At 33.3% G+C, this 21,643-nt stretch overlaps 1 protein-coding gene across 1 annotated transcript in view; it reads right to left on the bottom strand.

Annotated features, from left to right (window-relative positions):
• The window catches only part of MSH4 (mutS homolog 4), a 56,441-nt gene that overhangs the window by 3,484 nt on the left and 31,314 nt on the right, over nt 1-21,643 (bottom strand). Inside the window, 9 exon segments of the mRNA XM_006193478.3 lie at nt 3,158-3,246; nt 4,600-4,774; nt 10,670-10,798; nt 12,467-12,585; nt 15,646-15,846; nt 17,324-17,448; nt 18,658-18,761; nt 19,743-19,879; nt 21,321-21,490. Coding sequence (XP_006193540.2) covers nt 3,158-3,246; nt 4,600-4,774; nt 10,670-10,798; nt 12,467-12,585; nt 15,646-15,846; nt 17,324-17,448; nt 18,658-18,761; nt 19,743-19,879; nt 21,321-21,490 — 1,249 coding nt within the window.

Raw genomic sequence — 21,643 nt, 5'->3', positions numbered from 1 at the left:
AATCCTTGAGTATCTCCCTTCAGGGCTGGGAGTACAGTTGGAAAATTCTTCATTCACCTCTTTGCCTGACTAGATAGGGGAATCAGCATTTCAATCTTAACTGTTTATGTAAAGTCCTAGTCAGTTTCTGTTCACTAAGAGAAATACAATCCCTTCAAGTCCTTCTCAATAACAAGCAATTCCAGATTTTTCCCTACTTTCACTACAGGAAAATGAATATGATGAGGTAGAATAAGATTATCATATATTCACCCATGTATCTATTTGATACAGTGATTGATCAAATATCAGTTTTTTAAATAAGTTATTGAATATCTATTATTATCTATATTCCAGACCCTATACCTTGTGTTTATGACTATGGGGAACACAAAAATGTCATCCTGACATGACAATGGAACTCAGAAAGCTCAGTCTTACAGTGAAATAGACATGTTTACAAGCAATTGATTAGGTGATAATGAAAAGTCCCATAAGAGAGATACAAAATGCCCAGAGGAAAGAAAGTTCACTTCCAGCTTGGATCAAGAAAAGCTAAAATAGGATGGAGTATTTGGAAAGAATCTTGATGGACAGAAAAGCCTAGAAGGCAGAGCTTTCCAGATGGAGGAAACAGAGAAAGCAGACACATTAGAAAACATAGTACACAATCAGGTCAAAATAATGAAACAAGTAATTCAATGTGGCAGAAATGTAGCTTATAATTAAATTGAGTAATGTTATGTAAGGTTGGGGTAGTAAATCAAGGGAGAACATAAAACAGTAGTTAACCAACTGTAGTATGCTTAAGAATCATCTGAAAACTGGTTAAAAATATAAATTCTTGAGTCATGGGAGACCCTTTAAAATTTGGGATGGTACCCAGAATCCCAGATGATTCTAACGTAGGCAATCTTCAGATTACATTTTAAGAAATAATCATAGAAGACTTTCAACATTAGGCTAAGGAGTTCAACTGAAAGTTTCTGAGCAGGAAACATGATAAGGACTATGCATTAGAAGACAATTAGGTAGAAGTAAATAGAATGATGGGTTCAAAGAGAGAGAGAACCTACTGCAATGTCCTAATGAGAGGTAATTAAGAAGGACTCAGACTCTGGTGGGTCACTGGGAGATCTGAAAGTGGAGATGAGAGATTTTTCAGAAGATGACAAATTTAATTTTGGACCTATTGAAGAGTGAACACAAATTAAGATTTCAAGAAGAAATTTGGAGAAAAATATACAGATTCAGAGTCAAAAAGAAATGAAAATGGAGGCTGAGAAAAGGATGAGATCACCAAGAATATAGAATTTTAAACAAAGAAACAAGGGTAAAATCTTAGAAATACTTCTATTTAACAGGTGGAATAATAAAAAACACTAGTGAAAAAAGGAAAGAAGTAATAATCAAAGAGGTCGAAGAATGAAAACATCCAGTAGAGGACAATTCCACAGTAGCCAAGACACAGAATTATGAAAAGGGAAAGAAGGGTGGTGTCTAATGCTACAGAGATAACAAGGAAGATGAGAAGTGAAAAAAGGCCATAAGATTTTACGATTAGTTGGTATTTAAGAGAAAATTTTCAGTAGAGTGATGACAAGATTCAGTTTGCAAGTGGAAAATAAAAGAAGCAAGTACAAATTACTTTCGAGAATTGGCAGTAAAAGGAAGAGAAATACAGTTTGAGAAGTAAGGTTTAAAAAAAGGTGGGGAAAGGGTATAGCTCAGTGGTAGAGTGTGCACTTAGCATGCACGAAGTCCTGGGTTCAATTCCCAGTACCTCCATTAAATAAATAAACCTAATTACCTATCTCACCCCACGCCCCCAAAAAAAGCTTTCTTGAGAAAAAACCTAACTACATTCATAGAAAAAAAAAATTCAGTGGGAAAAAACATTAAGGATACAAGGAGAAGAGAAGAAATTTAATGGAGATGGAAAGAAGGTAGAAAAGTTAACCTTAAAAAGGAAAGGTAATGTCTTCCTCTGATATAGGAAGGAAAAGAAATGCGTGAAGAACAGAAGTTCCAAAATAGAATTCTGAAGGAAGAAAGGATCAAGGACTCATTAGGACGACCTCAAGTCTCTCCAAAAGTATAGGAACTAAATTTTTTGTAGAGAGTAAGGTTATTGAGGGCTTAGGAAAAGCAGAAACATTTTCAAAGACTTACTATAAGAAACCACATAGATTAGTAGAGAAGAAAAAAAGCTATCCAGTAAAATATTCAACTAAAGTTAGAACATATTAATTTGCAGTGGATAAAATATGCCTGTCTTAAATATATTTTGAGCAGCATCAAGAAATCCAAAGTCTAGAAGGCTATTGGATAGGTTGCCATAATTGGAATTTAGCAAGAAGAATTCTGAAGAACTAGGTAATGAGACGTTCTTCAGAAGTGAAGCACTGCCAAAATTACTGGGGAACGAATTCCAATGGGATAATTGGGCAAGTCATAAAGACAGCCTAGGAGGTCAAAAGACTGAAGAATACAATAAAAACTGAAGGCAGAATAAGATTGAAAGACATAAGAAACTGTTAACACTGAAGAAAATTTCCTACTGCATCTAGCTTTGTTTACTGAACACACTGGATTTGTAAAACAATATAAAGCAACCTAATGTAAAAAAACAAACAAAAAAAGACTTCCAAATTTTTAGCTAACAGATGTGAATCTAGTGTTGGATCTACTGCTTCTTAGCAAATCACTTAGCTTCTGAGAACCTCAGCTGTAAAAATGTAAGTAAAAATAATACCTTTATTATTTATCTTTTATTAGAACTAACTGCGTCATGAAGAGTTGAGGCTTATATATGATAATGGATAGAGGAGCTTTGAAAACTATAAAAAAATGAAAATTTTGTGAATAATGATTCTCATTTTTAATGCTTACATTATAATAGAGATTTATTTATCATAAAGTTAATGTAGCAATAATGAACTGTTTAACTTTGGTTTCCTATCTTATTAGTAGATTTGCTGGGAAAAATTATAATCGACCAAACCAAAAACGTTTTGAGAAGTAAAAAGGATTTTCTTTGTTTAGTAATTAGGTTTTTGTTTTAAATATTTCAATTATTAATTATCATATATTTAGATCCAAGGCCATAATAAACATGTACACTAAAAGTGTTTCCTTGAATTTGAAAAACAATTTGTATTGCTAAAAAGTTTCTTACCAAAATTTGTCTAGTAATTTGAGTTGTGATTTCTTTGGCATCCAAAACAATTGATGGTGGGAGTGATGATACCTCTGCAGCTTTTAATCCTAAAATGATAAACAATGGGGCTTCAATATTGTTATTGCTGGTATCCTTGTGTTTGTTTGAACCAGTATTAGTCTTTTCTTCACAGATTTGAATCTTCCTTCTTAAGTATTTATGAACTACTTAACAATTCTCAAAATTAAGTTTTCTTAAGTTCTGGATGACAACTGAGCAATTACTAGATTTAATTACTTGCGAAGACATGTAAGACAAATTAGAGTAACAATTACCACTCAAAATATCTATGAGATAGCTGAAAACATGATAGGGAAAGGAAGAGAGAATTCAAAAATTAAATAATAGTAATAGCACTGAAATTCCAACTACAAATTCAGTTAGTTTATAGGTCAAAGGACATATGGGTTTTGCAAGGTAGAAGAATGTGTGGTCGGAAAAGCCTACAGCTGAGTATTCATCTATCTAGCATCAATGAGGGAGACATTTCTCAGAAGACATAAAGGTAGGTGACTATTCATGCAGATTCAACTACCAACTAGTATTCTCATGTTCTCAACGTCTGATTGTATAAATACCTTATATACTTTCTCCTGTGTGCTAATAGTGTATGTATTGCTTTAGGGGGAACAGAAACAACACTAGCTTTTATTCAGAAGTTACTAATTGCTAGGCACTATGCTAGGAAGATTGTATTTGATAATTCATTTAATCTTCATAAGCCCTCATATAACCCCATTTAACAGATGAAATTGAGGCTTATAAAGATTAACCATCTGATACAAATGAAGTTATTAATTTGATTTTCCCATTTTAATAGCAAAACAAAGGTGATTTTTTTTCCCTCACAAAAGTTACATTCATAGCTAAAATAATTTTTGTAACTGTATATGCAAAGGGCAATTGAAAATTCCCTGAATCTGCAATTTTACACATCATATAATGATATAGATAGAAAATATCTAATCAAGTTTCTGAATACATATTATTTGGTCATACATTCCATTTTAAGACTTAAACTTTAATTATCAAATTCCTTGAATCTGAAGAAAACGGAGGAAGGACCCTGCTACTTGAAAGAGTGTATAAGAAGTATATAATTTTCAATTCATTATATAACTTGCAAATATAAGCTAAAATCACATTTTTCTAAGACTAGAAACTATACTTTTGGGGCTTTCGTGTGTTGCAATTCTAGAAAGTCACTGTTAATATGTTTTAAAATAAGTTTAATGTACATAAATGTGAGTTTGACATAGAAAACAGTCTTAGAGCATATAACCACTCAAAAGAACGGGAGGGAAAGTTGCTTAGGTTGACAGTCAAGTAAAGAGGAGAAGATTTGTCTTACAAAAGTATGTCATGTTTCAGTGTATAGACGTAATTTCTGTATGTAATACCATAATTTTTTTCTTCTGTGAGTCCCTTAGAAAGCTTGTAGGTATACAAGATTGCTTCTTTATTTCTTGAGGTGTTCTTTACATGTTGAACTTCAAAATACATGTTTTCTACATTGGGATACAGAACATCTATATGGCATAATTCCAGGAAATGTGTAGCAAACAGTGTAAATGCCTAGAATATATAATAATGAAAGTCAGTATTTTTAAATAAACCATAAATTCTATTTTAACCATTCAAACATAAAATTTTAGTGTAACTTTCTAAGTAGCTTAACAGAAATGTAGAAATGAAACTGATAGCTCTGAAGCTAACATGGTCAATTTTCACCTTAAAATGCTTTGAAATTGTATGGTCAGTGAAGGAAACATGTTTATTATGTTTACATACACATGTATGTTACATTATGGGAAAGAGAACAAATGCAAAAATAAAATCCTAAAAAAAAAAAAAAAAACTAAAAACTAAAGCTATTGAAAGGATGAAGTTTACCAGAAATAAAGCTATTAACTGAATAATCATTGCAGAAGTAATCCACAAATAAAATCATAACATTTCCCTCAACTTTAGAAGTATCTCCCTCCCATCCATATAAGTAGTTTTGGAAAAGTGGAATCAATGGATTGTCTTAGGTATTTGAAATTACAAAGGTTTTTGCTTTGATATTTGCATTATGTCTGGGTTAGGTACGTATAGGAGAAAAAAAAAAAAAGACTTTGAAAACACTGCTTAGTACAATGATTCTCAAACTTTAGTAATCCACTGGCAAGCTTGTTAAAGCAAATTCTTGGTGCTTATCCCCCTCATGTTCTCAATCAGTAGCTGTAATGTGGAGCCCCAGGAAACTGCATTTTCCCTAAGTACTTCAGGTGATTTTGATGGAGGTGATTCCAGTGACTTATGACCAGCATAGTGGGTTCCTGCCCAGGGTTAATGAAGCAGACAGAGATTTAAATACTGTTTTAAGACATTACCAGTGAGAAACTAAATGGGTGATTAGTGGAAATTTTAAATATTAAGACATTAAAAAGAAAATATTTGACTGGCAAATAGCTATCAACTATGGAAAGGGGATAGCAAGGGAAAGAATGGTTTCCCATATGACAGAAAAATAAAAAATCTTAATTACTAAACACATCAAAAGGAGGTATAAAACAAACTAAATGTTTATAAATTTTTATAAATTCTGTTGCTTTACAGCAACAGAAAAATATTCAGAGATTTACTAAACTATTTAGAATCCAGGGCCCATGTTCATAATAACAGTAATGTCTTCAAATTTTATATATTAAACCAATCTATTATAGTAACGCTAGGTTAATTAATTTAATAAATAATTATTCAGGGCCTATATATAGCAAGGATTATGCTAGGCATTAAAGGTAGTAGGCTAAAAATAATAAACTTTAAGCTCCTTAAAAGTAAGTAGCAATAATTATATTTTTACTGTCAAGCCAGCTGCTTCAGGATGGTGGGAACATAAGGCCAGTAAATTCCATGAATATGGGCCCATTGCTGCACTGCATTTGCTATGAAGTGAGTTCCTTAATCAGAAGCAATTCTGTGTGGAATACCATGATGGTGGATAAAACATTCTGTTAAGCTCATGGGTGGTAGTTTTTGTAGAAGCCATACATGCAGGGAAGGCAAATCTGTATCCAAAGAAATTATTTAGTCTAGTAAGAACAAATTGCTGCCCCTTCCATGCTGGAAAAGTGGTCCAGTGTAATCAACCTGCCAGCAGGCAGCTGGCTGACTACCTCAGGGAATGGTGCTGTATCAGAGTTCAGCGCTGGTCACTGCTGCTGGCTGACTGGGCACTCAGGGGTGGCTGCAGCAGGTTGGCCATGGTGAGTAGAAATTTATGTTGCTGATTCCAGGTATAACCTATATCCATGCCACCATGGCCACTCTGTTCATGAGTCCATTGGGTGACGGTAGGGGTGGCTAGGGAAAGAGGCTGCCTTGTATCCACAGAATAGGTCATCCTATTCACTTGATTATTAAAATCCTCCTTTCCTGAGGCCACTCCTCCCAGTCAGACCATTAACCACAGCCTATGAACTGATATATAATTACACACCTGACCATTTTTCCTTACAAGCAAAATGAACCAGGTACACTGCTTGAAGTTCTGCCCACTCTATTTTCCTTCACCAGTGTCCTTCAGATATGTACCAGAAAGGGACTACAGTGCTACAGCTGTCCACTCGAGTACCTGAATAGTATGCAAAACCATCCATAAACCAGGCAGGCCTTCTCTTCCTCTGTCAACTGACCAGAGGGGACCCTCTGTGAGGCCACAGGTGCAAGGTGAGAAAGTAGCACAGCAGGGGTGAGGACCAGGAACATTTGGGCCATTTCTTCCTGTAACTTCCTTGTGCCTTCAGGGCCTCGTGGGCCCAGTCATGTATATACCACTGCCATTTGATGGAGCAGTGCTGCTGCACCTGCCCAATTTTATGGTTGGTGGGTTAGATAACACCCAACTCATGACAGGCAGCTCAGACCACATGACAACTTGGTGGCTCGTGGTTAATCGTTCAGTCTCTACTGACACACAGTAGCCAGCCAAGACCTGTTTCTCAAAAGGAGAGTCATTATCTGCAGAGGACAGCAGGGCTTTGCTGCAAAGTCTCAGTGCCTTATGCTGTAACTCACTGACAAGGGCCCGACAAAGGTGCCAAGCAGCATCTCTGTCTGTCACTGACACTTCAAACACGAGTGATCTGCTTGACCATAAGGCCTAAGCAGCAGAGCAGCTTGCATGGCTGAACCTCTTTCAGAGTCTTCTCGTGCTCTGGGACCCACGTGAAACTAGCAGTATTCAGGTCACCTGATAAATGGGCTGGAGTAACAAATTCAAATGAGAAATACATTGCCTCTAAAATCCAAAGAGGTCGACTATGCATTTTGCCTCTTTTTTGGTTGTAGGAAGGGCCAGATATAACAACTTATCCTTTACCTTACAAAGGATATCTCAACATGCCCCAGACCATTGCATTCCTAGAAACTTCACTGAGGTGGAAGGCTCCTGCACTTTTGTCAAATTTGTCTCCCCATTCTGACACACAGATGTCTTGCCAGTAAGTCTAAAGTGATTGCTACTTTGTGCTCACTAGGTCCAATCAGTATCATGTTATCAATGTAATGGAACAGTGTGATATCCTGTCAGAAGGAAAGCGATCAAGATCCTTGCAAACTAAATTATGAGAGTTGGAGAGCTGACATACCCCTAAAGGTGGACAGTGAAGGTATACTGCTGACCTTGCCAGCTGAAAGCAAACTGCTTTGTTGACAGATAGGTATGGAGGAAAAAAAGCATTGGTAGTCAATTAGCTGCACACTAGGTACCAGAGGATGTGTTATTTGCTCAAGCAATAAACCCTCATCTAGTAAAAACAGCTGCAATTTCAGTTACCACCTGGCTACGGTTACAATAATTCATTATCATTCTCCAAGGTCCATCTATCTTCTGCATAGGCCAAATAGGCAAGTCAAATGGGAATGTGGTGAGAATCACCACTCCTGCATCTTTCAAGTCCTTGATGGTGTTACTAATCTCTGCTATCTCTCTAGAAACGGGGTATTGCTTTGGGCAACTATTTTTCTTATGCAGAAACAGTTCTAATGGCTTCTATTCGGTCTTTTCTACTTTAAATGGTCCTCACTCCACAGGTCAGGGAACCAATGTGAAGATTCTGCCAGCTGCTGAGTACACATATCCCAATTACACATTCCAGAAGTGGAGAAATAACCACAAGACAGGTTGCAGACCTACTGGGCCCACTATAAAACAGATCTGAGCTAAAACTGCATTGATCATATGTCTTCCCTATGCCTACCGTGACTGGTGAACCACAGTGATGTTCTGGGTCTCTGGAATTAGAGTCAGTTCAGAGCCAGTGTCTAGTAGTCCTAAAAAAGCCTGATTATTTCCTTTTTCCCAATGCACAGTTACCCCAGTAAAAGGCTGTAGGTTCCTTTGGAGAAAGCCAGGAGAAAACTAAATAGAATAAATTTTTGGAGCATACCAGAGTCCTTCTTCAAGGGAACCTGGCTTCTCCTTCATTTAAGAGGTTCTAGATCTATGAACTGGCTCAGGTCTAGAAACTGGTTGAGAGGCCCTGACTCTCTTTTTTTATGGTTCAGGCTAGGTTTTTGTTCACTTGACCTAAAACTTTTCTGCTTATACACATCAAGTGTATAATATGATATGCTTCCCTTCTATTTCATTTCTAGGGAACACCACAATCAACTAGCCAGTGCACTTGACTGCCCCAGTCAAGACTATTCTGATTGCTGCTTTGGCTCTGCTGCCTGTTTTGGTAACCACTCCCATCTTGCCTTTGGTGGTAGAGTACCGTCAGTTGCCTCCTGCCACCCCAAGATCCAATTACTCCCACTGTGTTTAGGTTTCCCAATTCAATGACTGCAGTTTTCACTATAAGATCTAGCCTATCAGAAAGAGTGAACACAGAGCATTTCAAGGATGTTGGAGCTCTCCTCATAAATTTATTTCTCACAATAATGGTGAAAGGTGTGTCTTCTGGACCCTTGCAGGGTAGGTGAGTAGGTTTTAAGTGAAAAATATACAATAATATTCTAGCCTCTCTAAGCCTTTGAATCTTTTCCTCTATATTAAACCAAGGCAGGTCTAGCATTTCCAAGCTAGTCACTATGGGCTACCTTTAGTTCATGTTTCAACCAACCAACCAAACATCCTGAGTGACATTAACAAAACCTCTGCTCCGTGAGTCAATATCAGTAAATTTGGCCTCATCCTACTTCCTTCCATCATTATCCAAACATCTTTAATATCCAGTTCTACACATGCTCCTCAGGTTTCTATCTGTATAAATTAGAAAACTCAAGTAGTTCTTTTAAAGTTATTGTGCCTCCTCATGGACCACACTTTGTACTTCACCTTTAAGGGCCTCCTGGGATCTGAGTCTAGTTATAGGTCTAGAAGCAAAGAAGGGTGGTAAGGGTGGATCCTGAGGAGAATTAGCATTGTCTTGCATGGTATCTTATCAACTGACATTAGAATTACAGATTGTTATCTATTAACATTACTTTTGATTCATCATACACCTTTTTTAAAGTATAAAATAAGAGTTTTCTCATTCTATATAATAAATAATTACAGACTCATTTAAAGTGAAAAATCTCATCTTAGTGATATTTTAAGGTGCTTTAAATATAGGAAAATATTGTTATTTTTTTGCATACCACTATCTACTTTGAGTGATCATCTACAAAGATATTTTATAAATTAGCTTAATAATAGAGCAAAGATCATAGTTTGTTTTACATAGTTGATTTATAAAAGAATGCTTTCTTTAAAGGAATGAACTCTTAAGTAAAAGAGATTTTCCATAAAGTTACTTCAGATACCTAGTTTACTTCATGTTGTGACATCACAGTCAAATGTTATTACACACAGTCAAAAACTGAAATGTTTCACTAGCAAATGTTTTGCAATTTGATTAAATTAAAGCCAAGTGACTAGTTTTGATATTTCTTGTATTTCTTGATTTCCTCTTTTCTTTTTTCTATATCATGACTATCATACTAATCATTCCTGCTTCGATTAAAATAAAGTAACAAAAATATGAAAGCTATGATATGTTTTTATTACCTAAAATTGCTTAAAGAGCCATTTGTAGGTGCCTGTAAAATCCAATCATGATAAATATATAAAAAAATACATCATAAAAAGGACTCAACAGAATTAGAGGGCATTATGCTAAGTGAAGTAAGACAGAGGAAAACAAGTACTGTATGATACCACATATGTGGAATCTAAAAAATATAACTAACTAGTGAATAAAACAAAAAGCAGCAGACTCATATGCAGAGAATAAACTAGTGGTTGCCAGTGGTAAAAGGGAAGGGGCAAGGGGCAGTATAGGAGTAGGGAAAAAAAGTGTTATTATGAGATTATATGAAATGTTCTGTGTGAAAATGCTGAAAATTATAAAGCACTACAGAATTTAACATATCTTTCATTCAATAAAAAATAGAGTATTCAAAATTAATGAACTTAAAATAAATAGACAAGAATACCTTTAAGCTTAGCAGATATTCACAAACAGCGTAACAAATGCCAATACCTTCTTCTGTATTAGTACCTCTGCCAAGTTCATCAATTAATATAAGTGATTTGTCATTAGCATTATGTAGAATATATGCTATCTGAAAATACAATTTCAATATTATTCATCGTAACCAAACAGCTGTCACTATCATAGAAAAAAAAATGAGGAAATATCCAGTCTCTCTATTAGCTCATGTGAAATATATTTTTACAGAGAAATCCTGCTGAGCAGAAACTAATACATTGCTTTTCTCTCTAAAAATCTCATTACTAACAATTCCAATAGAATAGCTGATACATACATAAACAGAATTATGCATATGTGTATGAGACAACAAAGTAAATAACCATTATCTAAAATATTGATGTTTCAGATACAGTGAAATAAAGCAATGAATTAAATATTTAAATAAGCACAAAGACGGTCATTTTCTTCTCTTCTCATTGAAATGACTAATCAGTTATTGTCAAGACACTCTCTAAACTATCTCTCAAATTTATTTTAACATCTCTATAGCCAGTAAAAATGAAAAGAAAAATTTAGGGAAAATCATCCCAAGTCCATTGATTTCTGATTAAACAAAAAAATGTAAATCCATTATCAAAAAAGACCAAGACTTTCACTGGCAGAAATGTTCCTTCTCTACTGAAATTAACTTCCTTTCTCAAAAAATAGAATTCCACCCTTTCTATATCATGATACAATAGTAACCTTCATAGCCATTTTACCTTTCCACAGGACTAAGCTTCTCGAGAGCTAGGACCATTTAAAAGTACACCTTAAGTACCTGGTCCATTGATGTATTCTCCCATAGATATTCAATACATACTAAATAATTATATAAATTTCATTTACTGTGGGCAAAAGATAACTTTATTCTCCATCTATCTAAAGAAAATTACACAACTGTATAGTGATCCAGAAATTCCTAGCTACAAAAGACAGCTCAAGAGCTATACTGAATCCCTTTAGCCCCTCAAGCCTACTTGACATTTGGTCAGATCAGAAATAGGGGATAATACATACTTTGTTACAGGAAATAAAAATCCTACAATAACACAGAAATGGATATTTTTAAAAAGCCTTCTAACACAGTGATCTTTTATTTTAAAACCAAGCTTAAGAGGAACAATAGATACTATGCAAATGTTCCTGAACAGGTCATCATTTTCTGAAGTCTTTTATATATTTCACATAAAAACATGAAAGCACGTTTTTATCATTCAGTAACACAAGCATTTTCTTTAAAGCTGTATTTTTCAATAAAACATTTGCTTCCATTTCCTCATAAGAGAAATTAGGAAGCTGTCTTTGACTGCCCTCTGGCTCTTGTAGAGCAGTATATACATATCTGCTTGCTTTAGTATAAGAATACTTTCTTACATTATAATTGACCATTAGTGGGAGAATTCAATACATTTTTAACATAAGAAAAATTACATATTACTTATAACTAAGATGACTGATTTCTTGAATATGTGTAAACACATTTGTCTGTCCTTTATGACTGGATTACTGCATTCTATTGACTCTTATTTTGTAGTTGGCTTTATTCCTTTGATAGCTATGTAAATTTAAAAAGCTAAAGCTCTAATCTGTTCTTAGAAACAATAATTAGTACATATATGTAAACTAAAAAAAGTGCTATATACTGTATATATATATGTATATTTACATGCAATATAATGTGTATGTGCAGTTGAAATGTAATAATTCTACCTAATAAAACTGAAAAAGGAAAAAAAGAAAAGTTGAGTTTGGGTACCTCTTTCATTTCCTTCATAAATGTTGATGAATTTGTTTCAATATCATCATCAGTGCTGATTCTTGTAAAAATCTGTTCAGTAATTCTAAAGGAAGAATATTCTGCTGGAACATATGATCCTATAAAATATCAGATCAAGCTAAACTGAGCTGCTTTTATAAAACATAAGTACTACTAACATTTTGAATCTTCTACCAATTCATTATTTACTAGCTTATCTAAGGATTACATGGAGGAGAGATCACTGAATATGGAGTTAGAAGACATGGCCCGCGCTCCACCATTTACTGTATAATCTTGGACAACACTTAAATTCTCCCAGTTTCATCTTCCTCACATATAAAATAGAAATGCTTACCTTACCTATTGTACAAACTTATGTGGAAGTTCAAATAAGACAATATATATTCAAGTACATTAGAAAAATTTGTTATTAACTTGATAAAAATTTTAAATAATATAGTTAGACGATAAAAATATTTAAAATATGAAAATTTGAAGGAAGTGCTTATGAAGCTCAAGTTGATAAAATCATAGGAAGGTATGTCAGGAGATAGCTATTATTAGAAATATGCAGAAATAACCACAATTGGAATGCAAGTAAACATTAAATGTTTCTAAAAAGGTAAATTTTCATCCACAAGACTGTTTCTGTCTGAGCAACCATCAGGCTAACTAATTTAAAATATTTATCTTTGGAAAACAAATCAATCTGATTAACGTACCTATTATTAATATATAATGTACCTATATATTAATGTATTTATCCATACAAAATCAGATACAAAAGGTATTCTAAAATCATAAGAAGATAAAAATATACAAATAGTTGAATGGGAAAAGTATCAAGTATACAGAACTCTGTACAGACAAAATGGTGAAATTATATGAGTGAAGAAACAAAGCCAGATTATTCCAAGATTTAAAACAAAGGCAAGGGTGAAAAATAAGATCCTCCTCTGAAGAATAAGGACTAGAAAGCAGAAAAAGCAAGTCAGGATAATACTAATAAAAATAAAAGTAACAGTAATAATAAAAATAATTATAAAGATTGCATCTCAGAGAGCATATTATCTTAAATACAACTTTCTCACAGGATAGCCAGAAGGATTAAGTAGGAAAATGAATGGGAAAGTACCAAGCACAGAACACAGCATATGTGCTATATATGTTCATATTTTCCCTTTTCTCTTACCTCCACCAAAAAGGCTCTCAACATCTTATCATCATGTCTAAATTATCACAGAAGCCTACTGGTTGGTATTTTGCTGCTAGTCTGGCTTTCCTCTAACCATAACATTAGCCAGAGTGATCATTCTAAAAGTCAAATCCAATCATGCCATTCTCTTGCTTAAATTTCAATAGCTCTCTGTAGACTTCTGGATAAATTTCAGTCTCTCCATTAAGTACCTAAGGCCCTTCAAGATGTGACTCCTGCCCATCTCTCCAGCTTTACAGCCTACTACTTCTCATAGCCACTCTGTTCTGTTAGGTGAGGAACCGCTAAGCCTCTGGACTTCTTGCAATTCCCAGGGAACATCATACTGTTCTTTTGCTTCTGTGCTTTAGAGCATGCTCTTACGTCTATCTGGAAAGTCTCCTTCTTTCCCACACCCTTCCCTTAAGCATTTTATAAATATTATCTTGCTTAATCTTTACAACAATTCTAAAACATGGTACTATTATTATTTTCATTTACAGAGAGAAAAAATAAGGAGGTTAAGTAATTTGCCTAAGATCATAGAGCTAATAACTAGACAAGCTAGGTCTAGTCCCAAAGCCTATATTCTTAACTTTCATGTCTTTCAAGTCCTTCTGTTTCCTTTACAATCAAATCAAATCAGATATTATATATACTTTAAGGTATTTTATAGGCTGAAGATGGACAGTGACAAGAGAAGTAGAGTAATAGCAATTTTCTCCAAATATTTGAAGGGCTATTCCTAAGAGATATTAGATGATTCTGAAATGCTCAGAAGATATGAATTAGGACTAATGAGTAGATGTTATAGAAAGTTAAATTTCAATTCATTATAATGAATGTTCTAATAATTATAGCTATCCAATAATTAGCCTATTTTTTTTAAAGGACAGACCTCATAACCTAGTCAAAAAGAAGTTAAGATTATTATGTCACTTATGAATGTGTATGTTTACAAGGGGAGGGAAGTTGGCTACAATGTCCTTTTAAACTATAAACTCAATAAAATATTTACTCTTCATTCATTCATTCATTCCTCTCTGATTTTCTTTCCCAGTATTAAGGGTAAATTTGCACTATATGACCAATATTATTATTGCTGTATTTCCTTTATAATCCATTACATTACATTAGACCAGGGTTCTTCAACCACATCTTGGGCTGGATAAAACTTTCTTGTGTGTATGTGAGGGCTGCAGGGTGAAAAGGAGAAAGTGGGTATCCTGTGCATTGTAGGATGTTTCACAGCATCCTTGGACTTTACACTCCTCTTAGTTGTGACAATCAAAAATGTCTCCAGACATTGACAAATTCCAGGGTAAGGAGAACCAAAATCCACCCCTGGTTGAGAACCACTGTATTAGGACCAATCATCTCATCTCTGATTCACATAGTCCTCAAGGAACCCAGTTTTCCGAGATAAGAGGTGAGTTGTGCCTTTATGCTAAGAAATACATAACAACGTTCGGCCTGTGACAGCCATTTATGCGTGAGTGCACACATCTGTGTAATAGATCAACTGCTGTGGCCAAGTTATTGGTCCCTTTTAGGTTAAGCAAGGGAAATGTTTCTCTGCCCAATGTTATAATTTTGGGAAAATCTTACATGGGTTATTAAAGGCAGCAGTTTATCCTATTTATTTTACTTTTTCTCACAATAAAGTTTTTGAATCTCAGATAATTTTATGATTCAGTTTAGTAACAGTTGATACAACATTAATAGCTATGATGAGAAAGTTCCTACTTCTGTTATATCCCACAAAATTTTCAGTACAATGTAATCCAAATTGGATGGAGCTTAATAAATACCAAATAATAAAAGTTATGGTCTATATACTAGACATTATCATACTTTCAGGTAAGAAAATCTACTCCAAACTGCTCTTAGGTTAATTAGGCACCTGGATTTCAAATATTGGACACAAAATATTTTAAATGGGGAGTAGAATTGTTAACTATAAAGTAAATCCATAACTTACCAATCTGGGCCATAATCTGACAAAGGGCAATCTGTTTCAAATATGTGGATTTCCCACTCATATTTGGTCCAGTTATGATTAAAAAATTACTCCCTTCTGTAATATAGGTATTGTTAGCAACAGGTTTTTCCACAGATATTTTTTCAAGAATGGGATGCCATCCCTGTTTGATTGCTAAAGTATCAGTGAACTCTGGCCGAACTAAAGAGAAAAATAGAAAGGTTTTGAAAGATTATTTATACTTAAAGATTTTGTGATGTGGAAGTACTGTATATAATTTAGTGATTTTACTAGGGTCAATTAGCAACAATATCATTATTCTATCCCAAAGTATAAAGACAACTACAAAACTGCACATTCACTTAATCCTAGCCTTCAGCATTATTTCAAATTTGGCATACTTAGCTTTTCAAAGGAGGTATGGATATAGAGTAAAACCAAATAAAATAATAATTTTATGCCCAAACTTATAGAAATTTTGTCTAAAAAGAAATCTCAGAGGATAGAGAAGACAAAAGAGATACTGCTAATTTATAGAAAGAAATAATGATCAGGTCTCTATGGATAATTTCTGAGGTGAAGGGAGGAAGAAGAGGGTGGAAGGACAAGTAAAAATTTAAATGCTACAGGCCTCTAGATGAAACACATGGGTAAACTTGAAAGCATTCATTATAAAAGTGAGGTTAATTTGAAAAAAATTTTTAACTATTTAAAAATCATTTTTAATACCAAAAATTCATTATTTATAAGTTTGGAGTTTCAAAATGGAGCAACATCAAATATCTTATTAGTTAAGAAAACTACTATTAAAATAGCTGATCCTTAAAGTAAGGTTATGACCCCCAAGGAGAGATAAAAAGTTAAAAAGTTTTGGCCTATAAAATAACCAATTGAAAAATGTAACATTTTCAAAAGAAATATAGAAATACCAACTATGAAAAAAACCTTGTAAAATACCTTTCCCATTATAAAAATAAATTAACATAATATTTTGGAAGTATTACTGCTGGTTTTAACTAGAAATTTTAATGTTATTAATGTTATTAATCCTACAATTACTCAACCTTAATTATTACATACAAATTATGCAAATTTACATACTGGAGTACAGTTATTACTGATAAGTTGGATAAGAAATTTCAAGGAGGGCTAACTTGAAGTATTCATTTAACATTAGAAAATTACTTAACATTTGTATTCAAAGCCTGTGTATAAACTTGGGATACAAAAATAAATGATATGATTTTTGATCTTGGGATGCTCACATCTAAATAGCAAATTTTTTAAAATTTTCACTTTCATTTCTCTCATGTCTATTACTATTAGTATCCTACTGCTTCTGATGTAGCTTCAGATTTGAACTTTATACATTTGGATCATCATTATTTTTACCAAGAAGACAGCTCTACAGTCTTTCTTATTTTGAGAACCTTTTAAGTTTCTTGCAGTTTTTTTCCTTTCTGATTTGTCAGTTTCTCAGTAAATAATTTTCTTAATTTTAAAAGAAACTTTAAGGGTAATTTCATTTTCTCTGTGTTGAGTCTTAGTCTAGGGCCACAGGCACAAGACTATATTTCGGGCAAAAAAATGTAAAATATTCATAATTGTTATATAAAGTTCTTTGAATGGAATACAAATTTCAGTATGCAACGTATTTATTCCAAAGAAAATAACTTACCATAGTCAGAAAGAGTGCAGGCATGAGCAAATGACAGCAGCATATCCAGCATTGACACAGTGTCAGATAGTTTATATAAGCAATGAATATGTTCATAAATCTCACTAAGCAGTTTGCATACTATCCTGAAAGTACATGTTTGGTAAGTCAAGTAATGCTTTTTAAAAAGGGACATACAATATAATTGTAAAACAATATTAAATTCATTGCCTAAGGTAAAGTAACATTCACAGTTGAATTGTACACTATACATAAAATCTATTGTTCTATTGCCTCATTTTAGAGATGAGGAAATTGAATATCATACTCAAGGTCACCGTTACTTAGCAGCAAAGAATCCATCTTCTTGTGTGTTAACACCATGCTTCTGAAATCACTGCTTGGATTAAATATTAATAAAATAAATTTTTATTAATAGAAATATTTTATAAAGGTCAAATCAAGCCCTCACTATACTTCAACAGATCCCATCTATTAATAATTTTAGTTTTGCAATGTTAAATTCAACACAAAAGCTATTATGTAGTTTCTCTCTCACCCATTCTCTCTCACACACATACACAAACATCCTAACAACATATTTAAGCTTTTATGTGGCAGAGTTATCATATTGTGACATAATATAAAAATTTTGCCTTCACATAGAGAAATACATTCCCCAAACTTACTATATCTTATAATTTCTTTGGTCCATGATCTGAAATTGTTTTGAAAGGCCATCTTTATTACCTCAGCTCATCAATTTTGACTGTCCTAGTTCTTATTTCTAGACACATTGCAACTGTTCCATGAACAGTAAAAATTCATGGCATTATTGTGCCATGAACAATTGGCATTATTGTGATGTTGCTGTATAAGTATTAAGGCATGAGAATTGAGTGTTTATACACTAAAGGAAAGGAATAAACTGAGCAAAGCCCAAGATAAGCTCATGACGTGCTTAGCTATACATCATGGTGGAATGTACCACGCGGTACTAGAGATATTTCAAGCTCGTGTCATTATGACATTTCTTAAAACTTCATTGAAAGAATGAATGAAGTATTGCTGAAATGTGGAAATTTGGTTGGGTACCAAGCTTCTTCTACAACCCAGTATAATGGGATATTTTTTTTTTCATAATTAAGATTTGCTCTGAATCTTCTGTGAGGCTCAGTGATCCCAATCAGAATGACAGACTTTAAAATTTTAACTGTTTTTTTCAGGAAATGTTCTTTGCTTGTTAACATTCATAACTTTACAATTTTCTACAACCTGTCAACTAATAAAATTTACCAGAGTACCTCAAGTTAAACCAATTTAATTCAGTATTCAAAAATTTCAAATGCTCTTACATATAAGTCATGTGATAAATTTCTCTCAAAGACTCTTGGCATCTTTCATTCATTTTAATTAAATCTGCTGATGTAAAGCTGTAAGAATTTTTCACTTTAGATATCTGTTAAGAGATTAAAAAACAAATGTCAAGATACAGATACACTCCTATGCAGTAAAACATACAGACTTTAAACAATAGAAATACAAGTATTTAGGTTAATCACTTTAGTTTTTGAGACACAGTACCACAAAGTCCCAAATAATGTTTGTGAAAGAGAAAAGGAAGATCAATACTAAAGTTAAAGATGAATTTTTTTACCTGGTCTATCTGACACAACTATTTTTACAGGTCTTAATATAGCCATGTAGAAATGTTAAAACACTACATCTTATTACTAATAATATGCATAGCAGATAGTAATCCTCACTCCATCTCTAATCCCTGTCTTAGCCATTGCCCCATATCTGAACCTCACTCAAGCTCTCAATCCACTCTTTATTTCCTCCATGCCTTATTACTGGTAATATAGTACATATTTTAAAGACCTGAAAGTTAAATGGTTTGTTTTTGTCAAAAGGTACCCACTGGGGGCAGAGAAAATAAAGATTAGTGTGAGTCAGACTTCACCAAATTGGTATATTGTGGAGGAGTTAACATGTATATAGGAAAAAACATCACCCTGGTCCAAAGGTTTGGCAACACTGGATTTAAAAAATTAAGCAAATTTCTTTACATCAGGACTTTTAAAACTTTAATAGGCAGATGTGCATTGAGAACAACCTGAAACAGGAGAAAGCACGGTACTTTGTAAATTTTTTTGATCAAAAATTCCTTTTGGACTGTCTTTCTTCATTTTCCCTTTTTACCCATATCAAGCTCCCAGAACTGTGGGAAGCACTGTGTTTGGTATTTCTCTAAAAAATTCTTCTAAGTCATTCTTAGATTAGTAAAGCTGTTAGGTAGAGGGGTAGGAGTAAGAGAAGCAATATACAGAACATTCAGAAATTTGGCATGTAAAACTCAAGAAGTGCCTGAAAATATGTAAATGTAATTCTGTAAAATCAGAAATAATAATTTCCTAACCCCAACTCTAGAATGAACCTTAATAAACTCTGAAGGAAGTTGATCATTGGGTAGGGCTGTACAATCTGTAGTCATCTGGATGAAAAACCCTCGAGCTGAGCTAAAACTTGTCCTCAAAGGAAGACTGTATTTTTCTGCAAGCTGTGATATCATTCCTAATGACCAGAAATAAGAAAAACAAAAACAAAACAAAGAAATTTTAATGAGAAAATTACTCTTCATGTTTAAAAAAATCACATAACTTTTTCTTGTTATTTTATATATAAGTAGGAAGGTCTTGTTACTTTTTTAAAATTAAAGCATAGTTGATTTACAATATTGCATTAATCTAAAGTATATAACACAGTGATTCAGGTTTTTTTGCAGATTATATTCTAGCATAGGTTATTACAAGATATTGGGTATAATTCTCTGTGCTATACAGTAAATCCTTGTTGCTTATCTATTTTATGTATAATAATTTGTATCTACAAAATATATTTTATAAGACAAAATACTCCAAAAAGGAAACAGATGAATCATCAAATAAAATTCCTTAAAAAAAAAAAAACTTCCTATCAGCTGTAAACTCACTACAGGGTTCTAAATTTATATTTTTAACATGATGACCATTAATGCTCTGAACATTACTTGAGAAAACTAACATCCTTAATCCTCAAAAATGGTTCCTCCAATAATATTCCTGCTTTTCTCAGTGGTACAACCATTCTCAGGCGAGAAATTTCAATTAGCACCAATGGCTACATTTCCTTTTTACGTATCTACTCAATTATTCATTTTTATCAATTCTTCCTTCAATCTTTGCATTTCTCTCTTCTCATAGACATTACTATCATCCTAAATAATGCTTTATTAACTTTTAATAGTTTAAAATATCTCCACTTTCCATTGTTCCACTTAAATTCATTCAACATATCTTCTTGATCATTTACACTTCACAGAGCAAAAACATCTCCATGCCTCTTCATTTTCCTTGGGAAAAATCTCCAAACTGGCCTTCAAAGACTAAATTCTGACCCCTAGTCTACTATTCTAAACTTATCTTACTAGTTCTGTAAGGGAATGCCCTATTCCATCCTAACAAATTTCTTCTCTCAACCCTTAAGATTTCCTCATGTGTTTGTGCTTCAGTTTCTACCACTGCCAGAGGGTGGAATTCCTTTCTTAGGCTATTCTTTGTACTAAAAACATTCCCATCCTCTATGCCTCCACACCTAGTCACTCTCTGATCCCTCTAACCTGACTATTTTCTTTATATCTCTTATATCCATGCGCAATTTACTATATATGATTGGTATAATTTATATATCAATATGGATATGTATATATATGTGTATGTGTTTGTTTCTTTATTATCTGTCTCCACTACTATTTTGCAAGCTCCATGACTGGGACATTATCCTGTACACCAGAAATTGATACATTGTAACGACTATACTTCAACAAAAAATAAAATAAAAATAAAAACAATTTGAGGGCTCCCTCTCAAAAAATGCATGGCTAATTATAATCAGCAAAAAAGCATATTATATCCTTAAAAAGTTTGTTTTATTTCTAAAAAAAAACAGAAAAAATGTGCTCAAGTAATTAAATTACCTGCAATGTCATCTACAATCTCCGTATATGTTCTTCTAGCTATGTCAAGAAATTCATTTATGTTCGACCTCACTGCATAGCACTTCTGAGTCCTCATGTTCAGGCATCCTTTCATGTACCTCGCATCATCATTAATTACTGTTTTAATCTTGTCAAGTATAATTCCAAACCTAAAAAAGAACATTGTAGGCAATAAGACCGTCGATTATTTTAATGTACAATTTGAATAATAGTTAATGATAGCAAATAACATGTTTTCTTAAAAATCATTGTTGAAAATTATTTTGAAAATAGTTAAGCAAAATACATATTTAAAATTAATT

Source organism: Camelus ferus, chromosome 13 (genome assembly GCF_009834535.1).
Source record: "Camelus ferus isolate YT-003-E chromosome 13, BCGSAC_Cfer_1.0, whole genome shotgun sequence".
Classification (NCBI taxonomy): Eukaryota; Metazoa; Chordata; class Mammalia; order Artiodactyla; family Camelidae; genus Camelus; species Camelus ferus.
The sequence above is the reverse complement of the archived record's forward strand: the minus strand, read 5'-3'. Positions and strand labels throughout refer to the sequence as shown.